Source organism: Balaenoptera acutorostrata, chromosome 14, assembly GCF_949987535.1.
Source record: "Balaenoptera acutorostrata chromosome 14, mBalAcu1.1, whole genome shotgun sequence".
Taxonomy (NCBI): Eukaryota; Metazoa; Chordata; class Mammalia; order Artiodactyla; family Balaenopteridae; genus Balaenoptera; species Balaenoptera acutorostrata.
The window spans coordinates 8474114-8487525 of record NC_080077.1 but is presented as its reverse complement, the minus strand read 5'-3'; the positions used below and the strand labels follow the sequence as shown (position 1 = coordinate 8487525).

Here is a 13412-nt window from a genome sequence, read left to right as displayed (position 1 = left end):
GAGGAGGCTGGAGGCTGGACCAGCCGGTCCCAGAGGGCCCAAGTGTCCCCTGAGGCTCGAGTCCTGCGTCCACCCACACCGAGCGCCCTGATAGACAGGCTGAGAGCAGCAGCTGCCTCTGCCCCGTGGTTCGTTCGTTCTGCGGAGGGAGTGGGCTAGCCGGAACGCGGGGCGTGTGCTGCCTCCCACAGAGACTTCCTCCGAACCCCTCCAACAGCTGCTGAATTTTTACAGCTCGGGAAGCATGCCACGATGTAAGGACGCTCATTTTTCCCCGCGTTACCCTAACGCAGGGCATCTCCGATGGGCTCACTGGAGTGTCCACGTGCTTATTCCACGGAGGCTGCATCTCCCCATCCTCTGCACAGTCCTCAGGGCTTCTCAGGAACCCCTTCAGAGTCCTTGTAAGAGACGCAGAAGTCGGTCCGGCCCAAGAGGAGACAGGATGTAAAAACTGGCTTTGGTTCTTTATAACTGAATCTTCTTTTTTGACAAGATTAAGTGGGCATTGTCCACCTTATTCACCCAACTCAGCCCTGAATCGCTTTCTGGAATCTTCATATTTTAAGTCTATACCTAAAGTACAAAGATTTGTCACCATGGAGGCTATTCAAAAGAAGGTGCCAGAAGCTTGTATAAGAAGGCAAGGCATAGATTGCTTTTGTTACTTGGGTGAGACAGAGACTCTTCAGGGTATGAAATATACATGTTAGTCTGTAGAAAAAGTTTAATGTGGTTTTTGAAAATAGGAATTTTACTTCTTTCATAATCCCATGTTGTTTTTCAGCTCAGCATATTTAAACTTACTTTGACATATTAGGTGAGTTCAAGTGGAAATACATCTTTAGAACTGGGCCATGTGGGCTTTGTGGAGAGCTGGAATTATTGTGTAGACAGGGGGGTAGATTTGGAGAATACGTAGGTTTCAGTGGTAAATCAAAATGGATACAAGCAAGAAATCGTAATAGTCTCTCTCAGCCAATTGGTCATCCCTCTGCCATCTCCTCAACTGCACAGGGTGTTTCCCTCTGTGGAGCTGGGGAAGGGGTAGCAGGTTGGCTCCCGGGATGGCTTGAGAAATATTCAACAGAAAGTTCCCCTGTAGCCTCCGAATATCAGTGTCACTCTCTAGGTTTCGATTTCCTATTTTTTTAAGGAAAAAAAAGTATCCGTAAAGTTTGACTCTTATCATTGATGCCTGCCCAACCCACTGCTTGAACTGCCAGCAGAGTTTGCCTTAAATAACTCCACGACCGCTGAGTTAAAAGTACGCACAACTGAGAAAACACGAAATGCTGAGTGAATTGAGATTTGGGAATTCCTGTGTTCTTAATTGTGCATACCTTTTTTTTAAAAAAAAGGAAATTTAAAAATGGATTCTGTCCTAAATGAGCTGTGAGTATACTTTCTTGGAAAGCTTAAAAGAAGACTTGATTTTACCGAATGGGCTTTTCTTTGCCATCTGTTTAATCAAACCCCAAGTCAAATATCTCTGTGTAACTGTGACACCAGAGGCTCCCTTGGGGTTCTCAGAAGCTCAAAAACTCAGGAGGCTTGGTGCCAGGGCAGAGGTGCCGCGGACACATGCCTTTGCTCTCTAAATGTAAATAATTCTCCTTTTAAAAATTTAGGGTATCTTAATTAGTGCACGTGATCTGTGTGTCTGACAGTCAAATACAGGATTTTGTAACGTTGAAGTGTAGCTTCTGCTGGCTGGAAACCAAGACTCCTTCTGAACTCTCTGAAGTGGTGGAGAGCTTCCCCTCACAGGGATTTTTTTACCCGCCTTCTTTACCTGGAAGTATTGATAGTTAGGGGCTAAGAGAGCACAGATAATACCTGGAATCCCAGAGGGGAGGACAACACAGAGATTAGCAGTAGGTAGAGTGGGTCTTAACTGTGTTGGTTTCCAGTATTTTCTCGTCACCACTTTTGGTCCTTATAGCTCATCAGAGTCCAAAGTAAGATGCTCTGGGACTCCCAATCTACCGGGCTTGTCATTCTCGCTCTAGATGAACAGGCTGATTCAGACAATGTGCTTCCTAGCACATTCTCTGTTCCAAGAAAAAGATTAATCCACAGCAAAGCCTCTCCAGATCTTTTCCACTTCCCCTTCCCGGACTTGCTTCTCTTTCCTCGAGGCACAGAAGCTGGAGACTCAGTGACTTTAAGGCTCCAGAGCCAAGCATAGCACTTGTCCTGCACCCAGAACACTGTTGTCATGTTAGTTCCCCTGAGGAGACCAGCCTCTGGACGGCTTAGCCTTCTCCCTGCCAACAATGGGTTTGCATCATCACACTGTCAAACATCCTGCTTTTTCACACAAAGTCCAGTGATTAGAATTAGGTTAAAATTGGAATTCTGCTTGGTAAGCGTTTCACTGCTCCGGCTTCTCCCTCTCGGTCAGTAGAACTCAAGACGGGACAAGAGGAGACCATTCCATCCAAGGACGGGCCTGCGCGGGGCAGTTCAACCCTTGATGCTCTAAGTAACACACACAATCTAAGTGACCTGTTTGCCCAGTATGCCCCTCTGTTCCCATTAGTCACATGTATTGTTTTGAAAAGTTATTCGAAAATGAGGAAGTTTAGAAATAACACGAAGAAATAGCAGTGGTGTATGCATTTGTAAAAAATAGGACTCGAACCCTGCCACAGAGTAGGTGCTGAATAGTTTGGGTGTTTGTCTCATTACACAAAAATTAAACAAGGTTCTTTTTCAAAAAATGTTTTCTTCCAATTGCAGGTATTATTTTAAAGTTCAAGCCAAAAATCCTCACGGCTATGGACCTATCAGCCCTTCGGTCTCATTTGTCACAGAATCAGGTATGGGTGACTTCATGTTCTCGTTTTTTTCCTTTTCTTAAAAGCAAATAATCTGAAATCATGTCTACAATAGAATAAAAACTAAAGAAGTTAAATCCTCTTCTCTTTAATCAGTTCATATTGGATGTCATTTTATAAGATAAACATGATTTTCTTTCTGCTAAGCTAAAAGTTGGATAATAAAATTTAAAGTAATCTCCATTGGAACTGCCTGGGAAGTGAAAAGGTCAAATTCCAATGAAAAGGGGGGGGAGGGGAAATCTAGTTTTCAACCGTGTGGGAAAGATAAGTTTGAATCTATCTGTAGAGATTTAGTTACAGAGATAAATTCCTTTTGTTTTTTTAATTGCAAACAGCTGAAGAGCATAAATGTCATGTGACCTGAGGAGCAGTTGTTTCTTTCAATTAGTCAAATCTCTAAGTTGCTTCCTTTACTAGGAGACAAAAATGTCTCTACTTAATATGGAGGGTCTAATTAAAATACTGTCCATCTTGCAAGCAATATCACTCAGAGGATGTCTCTACTTTGGGATGCTGGTGTGCAGAGCTCTCAAGCCCTTCAGGGAAATGTCCCCGTGGTCGTGGTCTGAGGCGGTACACACAGAGCTGGCCCATGGTGGCAGGTGCCGGGTTGGCAGCCTTTCTGTATAGGAAGCCAGGCTGGAGAGTTGGTACCCATGGTCCCAAGACAGGCACTTACAGAAGCCCAGCTGGGTCGGCTCCAAACTAACGTGGCTGTCGCTTCCATTTGGTTAGATTATTTCCTAAGAGCAGGAGAGTAAAACAAGCATTTACACTTACAGCTAATGGTGTGTCACTTTATTTTATAGATAGCAGATGATGTCAGAGTGAATGGGCTGTACAAAGGGGCAGCACAAAGCAGATTTGGGGTGATGAAAATGTTCTGTGTGATTGCAGTGGAGTTCCATGAGTCTATATGTGTGTTAAAAATTCATAGGATGTGTACCCTAAAAAAGTAATTTTACTCTGTGATAATTAAAAAAAAAAAAAAAAAGGATGGCCCATGTTTACCTGGCCTGTATTTTATAAAAATGAACTTCTTCTAAAGCAGAATTCCTTATAATGTAGTTTCATATTAAGTGGCACTATTTGGGCTAAGATATAGACATGTTTTAAAACAGCTTTATTGAGGTAGAAATGGCGTACAGTAAACTGTTCGTCCTCAAAATGTACAGCTGAGGAAGTTTTGAGGTATGTTTATACCCTTGGAACCATCACGGCAGTCATGCTGGTGAACAGCTCCATCACCCCGACGGTTTCCTCCGTACAATCCAGCCCTCCCTTCCCTCCCCGTGTGCCCATCCTCTCCCCTCTTCTCAGACAACCACTCATTGGCCTTCTGTCGCTATGGATTCATTTGCACTTTCTAGAATTTTGTATCAGTGGAATCACACAGTGTGAGTTCTTTTGTCTGGCTTCTTTCACTTAGCATCCTTTGAGATCCATCCATGTTGTCATATTTATAAGTAGTTCATTCTTTTTTTATTGCTTAGCAGTATTCCATTGTATGTGCCACAGTTTGTATCTATTCACCTGTTAATAGACATTGGATTGTTCCTACTTTTGGACTATTACAAATAAATCTGCCATGAGCATTCATGTACAAGTATTTTTAAGGACATATGCTTTAATTTCTCTTGGGTAAATACTCAAGAGTAGAATGGATGGATTGCATAGTAGGTGAGTGTTTTTACTTTTTTAAGAAACCACTGAACTGTTTTCCCAAGATGGACACATTTTAAAACAAAATGAGTATTGAATTATTTTGTAGTACCCAATGTCAAAATATTATCTTCAAGGACCCACACCTTCTATATAAATAACAAGACAATATAAATAGAAAAGAGTATTTCTTGAAAGGAAATGCCTAGAAAATAAAAACTAAGGGAATGTCTTGGCATCTGTCAAATGAATCTTACACTTTCTTTATCTATTCTAGCTTGGTTAGTTCTTTTAATTGCAAAAAAAAAAACATTCCAACAGTTGCATGGCTGTGTGATGAAGTAGTGACGTCAATTATTTATTTTTCATTCTACAGATAATCCTTTGCTTGTTGTGAGGCCACCAGGTAAGTTTCTCTTCTTGATAAACTTGACATTCTAGTAATCAAGTTGAATATTGAATATGAGATTGTTATGGTTACAAGTAGACACACTGAACCGTTTTTGTATTTTCATAATTTTCTGACAACTTCTGTGGTTTCTTTGCACCCATCATCCTAATCTAGGGAAAAGCATATGTTCTGGAAATTTTTAAATAGAGCCATAGCAGCCAATATCTATAAAAACCATTATGGGTGGCCAGTATCTATGAAAATAGATAACTTTATTTCCATAACCCCTTTGAATATTTTAAATTGCTGAAAAGATAGCAAAATGCATTAAGTGTACGACAAAATTTTACTTTGTTTTGCAAATAAACCGAGAAAGACCTATTGCTTAAAGTTCAAGACTGGTCTTATGAGTGACAAGAACAGGAGGTGCCTGTGCTGAGGGATTTTGGGGGTGGGGAGGTAGGGTGACATGCCCTGCAAGGTCAAATTTGCCATTATAGCTTATGGTCCTTGGCTTAAATAAGGCTTTTTCTTACTCTGAGAATCCTTTATAGAAATGCAAATACGTTAACTGCATTCAGGTACAAGGAACTCCCCAGTTGTACTTCAGTACAAAGAAAGAAGAGAAAAGACAGACAGAGAGAGAGAGACCATTGGGAGGTGGGAAAACTGCTCAGAAAAGCCCTGAGAGAAGGGGAAGCCCCAGTGAAGAAATCAAATTCTCTGGTATTTTGTGCAAGAATAAACACTGTGAAACGCCATGACTTAGAAGGTGTGCTGTGTGTTGTCTAGGTGGTGAGCCCATCTGGATCCCATTTGCTTTCAAACATGACCCTGGCTACACGGACTGCCACGGCCGACAGTATGTGAAGCGGACGTGGTACAGAAAGTTTGTGGGAGTCGTTCTTTGTAATTCACTGCGGTATAAGATCTACCTCAGTGATAACCTGAAAGGTAGGTCTTTAGGGATGGTGTGTTATGGGAAGGTGTGGAAAGCTTTTAGTTTATCAGGTGCTAACTTGACCTAGCAGGTGCATCAGAATGCATTTGAGGTATGGACGCATCACATCTCAGTCTGGCTCAAGTGCAAACCAGTTTTGCAGGCTCTATTCTGGAGTGACTAGTATTTACATTGGTACCCAGGAATATATGTATATATTTTAAATCTACTACTTTTTAGGAATGAAATCCAAAATTCTGTTAGAAACGTAAAGGCCGTTTTTCTTTGTTGTTAATCCCATAACATGAACAACAAAGAAAAACGGACTTTAAGTTTCTTTAAGGTATGAGTGTAAGCTGGAAGTATGGAGGAAAAGTACCCCCCTACGATTTTTGCCATTGGAACAACTTTACAGAGAAACAATGTAGATGGTGAAACATACATGAGCTTCACTATTTGTTCTGTGTCCAAAAACTACATTGTTTTCATCATGGTAGGGGATTAAAACAAAGAATAACATAAGTATTTACTTTGAACTACTAACATTTCAAAATGCCATTTCTACCCAGCAGGTTTTAACTCACCCACCTACGGAAAATTGTTTTGTATTTCAAAATTTGCACGACTTTTAATTTTTCTAGTACATACATTTAAAAAGAAAGAAAACTTTCCCTCGGCTGGTTTATATTTTGTCATAGGTCAGTGATTTTGTTGTTTTGTTTCTTGCTAGTGCTCATCATTTCTAGATAATGTCAAAATCTCCCCAACCATCCCCCACTCTTGCAATTTCTCCGTGTATATGCCTCTCCCTACAACCAGTCTGTTTGTTTCTTGCTGCTCTTTTTTCCCCTCTTGCACGCTGCCCTTTTGCTCCTCTGCTTCAGAATTCCCGGGAGAGGTTACACAGCCATGTCTGGTATCCCAGGGTTGAGAGAAACAACTTTGCCCTACTGTGCAGCTCTGGTTCAGGACCAAGGACAGCGCCACATGCTACAGACACACACCCTACCTCTAGTTACGTATGAAAATAGTTTCTTCTATTTTTCTAGGTGTTCATGCTTTTCATAATTATTTCATAATACGTTCTCTGCCTATCAGAGTTTCCTCCTTCTTTTTAAAACAAAGAGTAGAAAGGTCTCCCATTTACAGGCTGAAAATGCCTATAATATTAGTAGTTTCCATTTAATGAACACTTGCTAAGTATTTAGCATACATGATCTTGCTGAATCCTTGTAACACTTTGAGATCGGTGCCGTTATCACCATCTTTCAAACATGGAAAGTATGACACACAGAGTTTAAGTAATGTGCCCACTTCAAAGCTTGTGCAAATTCCTAAGCCAGCTGTGGCAGTTCTGGAGCAGTCAATGACTCATCGTATTCCTTTATGCAGATACATTCTACAGCATTGGGGACAGTTGGGGAAGAGGTGAAGACCATTGTCAATTTGTGGATTCTCACCTGGATGGAAGAACAGGGCCTCAGTCCTACATAGAAGCCCTCCCTACCATTCAAGGTAATGTGAACAAAGGCCCAATGTAATATACTGGGGGGTGGAGAGGAGGGCTGATATAAGGAGAAAATTCACTGTAGCTCCGCACTTGGTTTACCATTTGAAGATGGATATTAGCGGAATTTTGGAGCATAAAAATAAGGAAGGACCAAAATACTCCTACCACATGCTGGGTTTAGGGTGAGCCTTGGAGAGGTAGGGCTACAAAGGAATATAAGACCTTACCCCTACTCTCAGGAAACATGGTCAGTAATTGGGAAGGGAGGACAAATATGTGAAAGGTAACTAAGAGCAAGCAACTTAAAGTACAAATAATGACAAGAGTTATGTCACGTGATTGTCCCATTGTCAGGTAATTGTGCAGATTATAGTTACTCTCTGAGTTCAAAGAGTGCGGGCTGCCACTTGAGGCTTCCAGGGAAGGTTTTCAGAAGAGGCAGAGTCTGAGCTGAGTCATAAAAATACATGCAAAGATTAGAGGGCCTTCCAGGTGGAGAATGCCATGAACAAGAGTCCAGTGAAAGAAAAAATAAACAAATACAAACCAACCATGATATGCTTCAGGAGATCATGTATCAACTATTTCATGATGGCATTGCAAGGTGAAAATAAGTGTATTAATCTCAAAGTTAACAACTTGTAATACATTACTAACTACCCCAAGCCCCCAAATAAACAAATAAACAGAACAACTGAATGAAGTCCAGCACTTCTAGTGATCTGGCATTTTTTAAGATATAAGATGTTCTGATCTTTTTTTTTTTTTTTTTTAATTAATTTATTTATTTATTTATTTTTGGCTGTGTTGGGTCTTCGTTTCTGTGCGAGGGCTTTCTCTAGTTGCGGCGAGCGGGGGCCACTCTTCATCGCCGTGCGCGGGCCTCTCACTGTCGCGGCCTCTCTTGTTGCGGAGCACAGGCTCCAGGCGCGCAGGCTCAGTAGTTGTGGCTCACGGGCCCAGTTGCTCCGTGGCATGCGGTATCTTCCCAGACCAGGGCTCGAACCCGTGTGCCCTGCATTGGCAGGCAGATTCTCAACCACTGCGCCACCAGGGACGCCCAGATGTTCTGATCTTTAACATTTTTTAGTTTGGGAAAAAATACCATAGGTGGTACAAAGATTACCCATTTTCAAAAAATTGAGATACATTAAAATACACAAAACAGTAAAACAAGTATATTAGGCAGGGTTCTCCAGAGAAACAGAACCAATGGGAGAAAGAGAGAGAGAGACAGAGATGGAGAGAGGGAAAGAGAGAGAGAGAACAAGATTTATTTTAAGGAACTGGCTCTATGATTGTGGAGGCTGGCAAGTCCAAAATCTACGGGGTGGGCCAGCAAGCCTCCTAGAGACCCCGGGAAGAACCAATGCTGCAGTTAGTCCGAAGGCAGGCTTCTGGCAGAAGACCCCTCTCTTCAGGGAAAGTCAGTCCTTTCCTACTAGGGCCTTCAACTAATTGGATGGGGCCCACCCACATTGTGGAGAGTAATCTGCTTTACTTAAAGTCTGCTGATTGAAATGTTAACCTCATCTAGAAAATAATTTCACAGAAACAGCTAGAATAATTGACCAAATAGCTGGATGCCATGTCCTAGCCAAGTTTACACAGAAAATAAACAATCACAATAAACATACATAATACACCACATCTCTTAATTGTTTCAGGATCTTGCAGTGCCCCAGGGTTAGTACTAAATGCATTATTTGTATTTCACTGTGTTTCTGTGACTGTTGTCATGGTTTTGGCTCTGAACAGAGGTGCTGGTTCATCAGAAACTCACTGGTGGAATGGCAGGTAACCTTTCATCTTACAAGAGGACACAGGGCCAAAGGGGTGAGAGCAGTTGTTGAGTTGCCAACATTTTCTGAGGAGGTTGGAGTATCACTTCTTCTTGAAAGGAGAAGTGGTCAGAACTGCTACAAGATTCTTTCCTCTGAGAGATTTACTTGAAAGATCTGAAAGTCTACCGCAGATTCCAAGAAGTAAATCTTGGAGGCCTGAGGTTCTAGGCAAGTCAGGGGCCCCAGATTCTGTGGGAATCTTGGTTAAGGTTGCTTGCCCAGCTCAGGGCCTGCCCTACTGGGAGTGCTGTATTGTGATTGACTAAAATGATCTTCCTCTGTGGAGAGAGGGAGAGAGGGAGGACTAATGAGCACTCTTTCCTACCTGTGTCACACGTGTGGCGACTGGATTAGCCCCACAAATCATCCTTGGGATAAACCTCAGAGGGTGGGTATTGTGACTCCACACAAAAATGGTCGTATTTATTTGGAAGTAACTTTTGTCACAGGGCCAACTTATCAGAAATCTTCTGTCTGAAAGGAGGTTGTAAGGGTGAGGATTCTTCCTGTTGGTTCAGGTGCTTTTGATGCTACGATACGGACACCAATTCCAAGTGTGGGTTCTTTTCCCGCACCACCACACAATTCTCCAACACCAGTGAGTGCTCTACAGTTCAACTCTATTCCGAAACCATTTACCCAGAGAGAGCATCAGATGCCATAGTTTGAGACCTCAGTCCTACAGGACTGCCCCTCTTCATCCACTTTAGATGCCAATCACAAGTCCACATTGTCACCTGTCCTTCTGATAAGGACAGGCTATAAATCAGAGGTTCCCATGATCCCCTCTTTGGATTTGATTAACTTGCTAGAGGGGCTCACAAAACTCAGACATTTCACTTACTAAATTGAGGTTTATTATAAAAGGAGGTAACTTGGGAGGAGCCAGGTGGAGGAGATGCATAGGGCAAGGTATGGGGGAGGGCAGGGAGCTTCCACGCCCCTTCCCAGCACCACTCTGCCTGAATCTCCACGTGCTCGCCAACCTGCAAGCTCTCCAAACCTGTCCTTTGGGGGTTTTCTGGAGGCTTCATTACATAGGCACAATTGATGAAGTCATTGACCATTAGTGATTGAACTCAATCTCCAAACCCCTCTCTCCTCCCTGGAGGTTGTGGGTAGGGCTGAAGGTTCCCACTCTACAATCACATGGTTGGTTCCTCTGGCGACCAGCCCTCATCCTTCGGTGCTTTCGGAAAGTCACGTCATTAGCATAAACTCCGGTGTGGTTGAACAGGGTTTACTATGAATATAATAATATTCCACACACCTTTATAGCTCTTGTCACTCAGCAAATTCCAAGGGCTTCAGGAGCTCTGTGCCAACAATGGAGATGAAGACTAAATATACATTTTCTATTATAAATCACAATATTACTCATTATTCTTTCCCTCTCTTTCCCTTTGCCTTCCAGGCTACTATCGCCAGTACCGCCAGGAGCCGGTCAGCTTTGGCAACATAGGTTTTGGAAGCCCCTACTACTACGTGGGCTGGTACGAGTGTGGGGTTTCCATCCCAGGGAAGTGGTAACCCCAGGACGGTCGTGCTGGAAGCCCGCCCTGCCCGGCCCCCTCGACTGACTTGCACTAGGGCCCGTGAGCAGGAGAAGAGGTGGTGTCCCAGGCCTCACTGTCCCCAGTGTCAGCAAGGCCACACAGTGGACACCGGACACTTCAGGCATCTTTGATCTGGAGCTCAGTCCTACTTCTTGGCCTGGACCACACACAGGATTCAATGTTGCTGTTGACTTTGCTTCTCCACATGTTTTGCTTATAATAGCTCATCCCAGACACGGCAGAAATGCGCAGCTATCGGGACGCCTGGTGTGATTTTCATACTTTTCAGGCACAAAGTTCAGACGCTTTGGTATCTCCAGGGACCAGCATAAACACGCCGTGCTTGCTTTGCGGAACACCACCCATGTTCTTTGTTCTCACTGGACTCCTCCAAAAGTAGCTAAATTTAAGCTTTGGATCCCTTTCTATGCAGTAGAACTGAATTACTAAAAATGCTACCAAAGGAAATGTAGCCTACTTAAGATTTATTCTATGGACTTACCCACCACTAGACCAATTGTATCAAATCTTATTTGTAAATTCTCAATTTTGATATATATATATATATATATGTATATATGCATATACATATCCACACTTGTCTGCAAAGACATTGATTAAAATTGCTAAATTTGTACTTGTTCACTAGATAAATGTGTGTGGGACTTTTTGGAGCAGAGGTGCTGTTTATTAACATCTTTTTAGAAGGTTGCAAAGAATATGTACTCTGTATAACACGACAGGAATGGAAAGGTATGTGTTCTTTCTGTGAATGCTGCCGAGCTGTGGAAATGATTGGGATGCAGCGATGCGAGCTGTGAGCCAGTGGCAAACTGAGTGATTTCCACCTTCCCTCCTCACGTGAGAAATGGGCTGGTGGTCTCTGTGAGGACATATCCAGTAAGTTTCCAGATTAAGATTTTAGGTCCCAGATGATTTTAAAATCCAGTTTAAAAAACCTTCTTTCGCCTCTCCTGCCTAGCTCAGTATCTACTCCTTGAAACAGAAGCATCTTACCCCTCTCCACTGCAGCATGAGAGGGTTTATTTAATGACACTTTAATTCTTCTTAAAACATGGTGTCCTTTCCACGTGAGTGGCACCTCCACGTCCTCAGGCAGCTCTGGGGAACGAAGGGTTTGTCTTCTCTCCTAAGTTTCAGGGTAGAAGAACCAGTAGTGGGAACGAGCCAGAGGCAGACACACTTCTGGGGCCCGGGGGCTGTACCACTACGTAAATGATGTAATGGCAGAAAGCATTCCGCCTACTGGAATCAGCTATTTTCAGTGCCAGCAGCGTGTTGAGGTGAGGTGAAGCCTGATGTGTCCGGTAGGTTTGAAGATAAAACAGGAAACAAGTTACTGCGGGATTTTTGTGATGGGGCAGCGGGAGCTGACATCTTCCCCAGTGGCCACAATTCCCTCTTCTACGGTAAACAACAGTGAAGAAAATGCAGGCATTCTGACAGTCTGGGAAAATACTAGGATAGGAATCTTCTGGGTTTCTGGGGCTCTTGTACATAAAAGGGGAATTGTTTAAAAGGGTGTCTAAAAAACACCTATTTTCCACACTAACATTCAAACATGCTTCACAATAACAAGCAAGGATAAGATCTTTAAATATAAGTGAATTTTCCTAATAAACCCATCTTTGTTCTGGGGCCTCCCGCGGAAGAGATGGGGGATCAGGTCCAACACAGAGACGCAGGCACCTCTCCTCCGTGATTCACACTTTCACACATTAAGCGTCGTGTTCCCTGTCGGCCTCACCCTGAAAGGTGTTACACTCATTTCATACACAAAAGGACACGTTTCCCTCAGAAGGATTTCCTTACTTCACAGAAATACAAAGATATCACTGGTGTTCATTCAGGCAATGTTTTTTGAGCCCCATCTGGAACCTTAGACTGTATTTGATTCTGGAAAGCTGAACTTTAATTACAAAGAGATGTTTGCAGTTCTTTATAGAAATTACTGCAAATCCCAGATGATAGCGCAACCAAAACAAAAACACTGAATTTATGCAAAGGTGATGGTATTCTCAATATTCTCTCCAAATTAGGTTATGCAATAGTTCAAATGAGTCCACAGCGGTCACATCAAGTTTCTAGTGCTGTGTGGTCCTGGAGGACATGTTTTAGGGACTCCATTGGCAGCGGGGTGCCAAGAAGGGGGCATTCAAGATAGTAGAGGGTCTGGAAACCATTCCATGTCAAGTTAGAGGAGTTTAATTACCAAATGAGCCTTGTTGGAAAATACTGAGATGTTCATCGCTGAAAAACCTTAAATATAGCTGGAAATGTCTAAACTTGCAATTTGAGGCCCTCAGCCTGTTTTTAATTGGCCTGTGAGCTCAGAATGGTTTTTCTATACATTTAAAGGGTTGTAAACAAACAGTCCAAGCAAAAACATCAATATTGTGCAATGGAGACCATACATAGTTCCAAGGCCTAAAATATTTACCCTATAAGACAAAGTCTGTATAGCTGTAGATTAGAGTTTTCTTGAGGTTTAAAGAAGGTTTTAGCAAAGTCCAGATTTTAAAACTAGCACATGCTACTTAATAGATGTTTGTTGGCTCTTCTCTGACTTGAGTTATATTTATTATCTAACTAGCAAATCTGAACTCTGCGTTGAGCAGTTGATCTGGGTCCCCCAGTTTCCT

General features: G+C 42.6%; 1 protein-coding gene across 2 annotated transcripts in view; it reads left to right on the top strand.

Annotated features, from left to right (window-relative positions):
* Window positions 1-11387, top strand: part of FNDC1 (fibronectin type III domain containing 1) — a 98193-nt gene extending 86806 nt beyond the window's left edge. For both annotated transcript variants that reach the window (XM_057528113.1, XM_057528112.1), the window contains 5 exons: window positions 2746-2825; window positions 4885-4914; window positions 5692-5853; window positions 7232-7354; window positions 10608-11387. In XM_057528113.1, the coding sequence (XP_057384096.1) occupies window positions 2746-2825; window positions 4885-4914; window positions 5692-5853; window positions 7232-7354; window positions 10608-10723 (511 nt within the window). In that variant the 3' untranslated portion in view covers window positions 10724-11387. The remainder of the gene's footprint in view (window positions 1-2745; window positions 2826-4884; window positions 4915-5691; window positions 5854-7231; window positions 7355-10607) is intronic.
* The last annotated feature ends 2025 nt before the right edge of the window (window positions 11388-13412 follow it).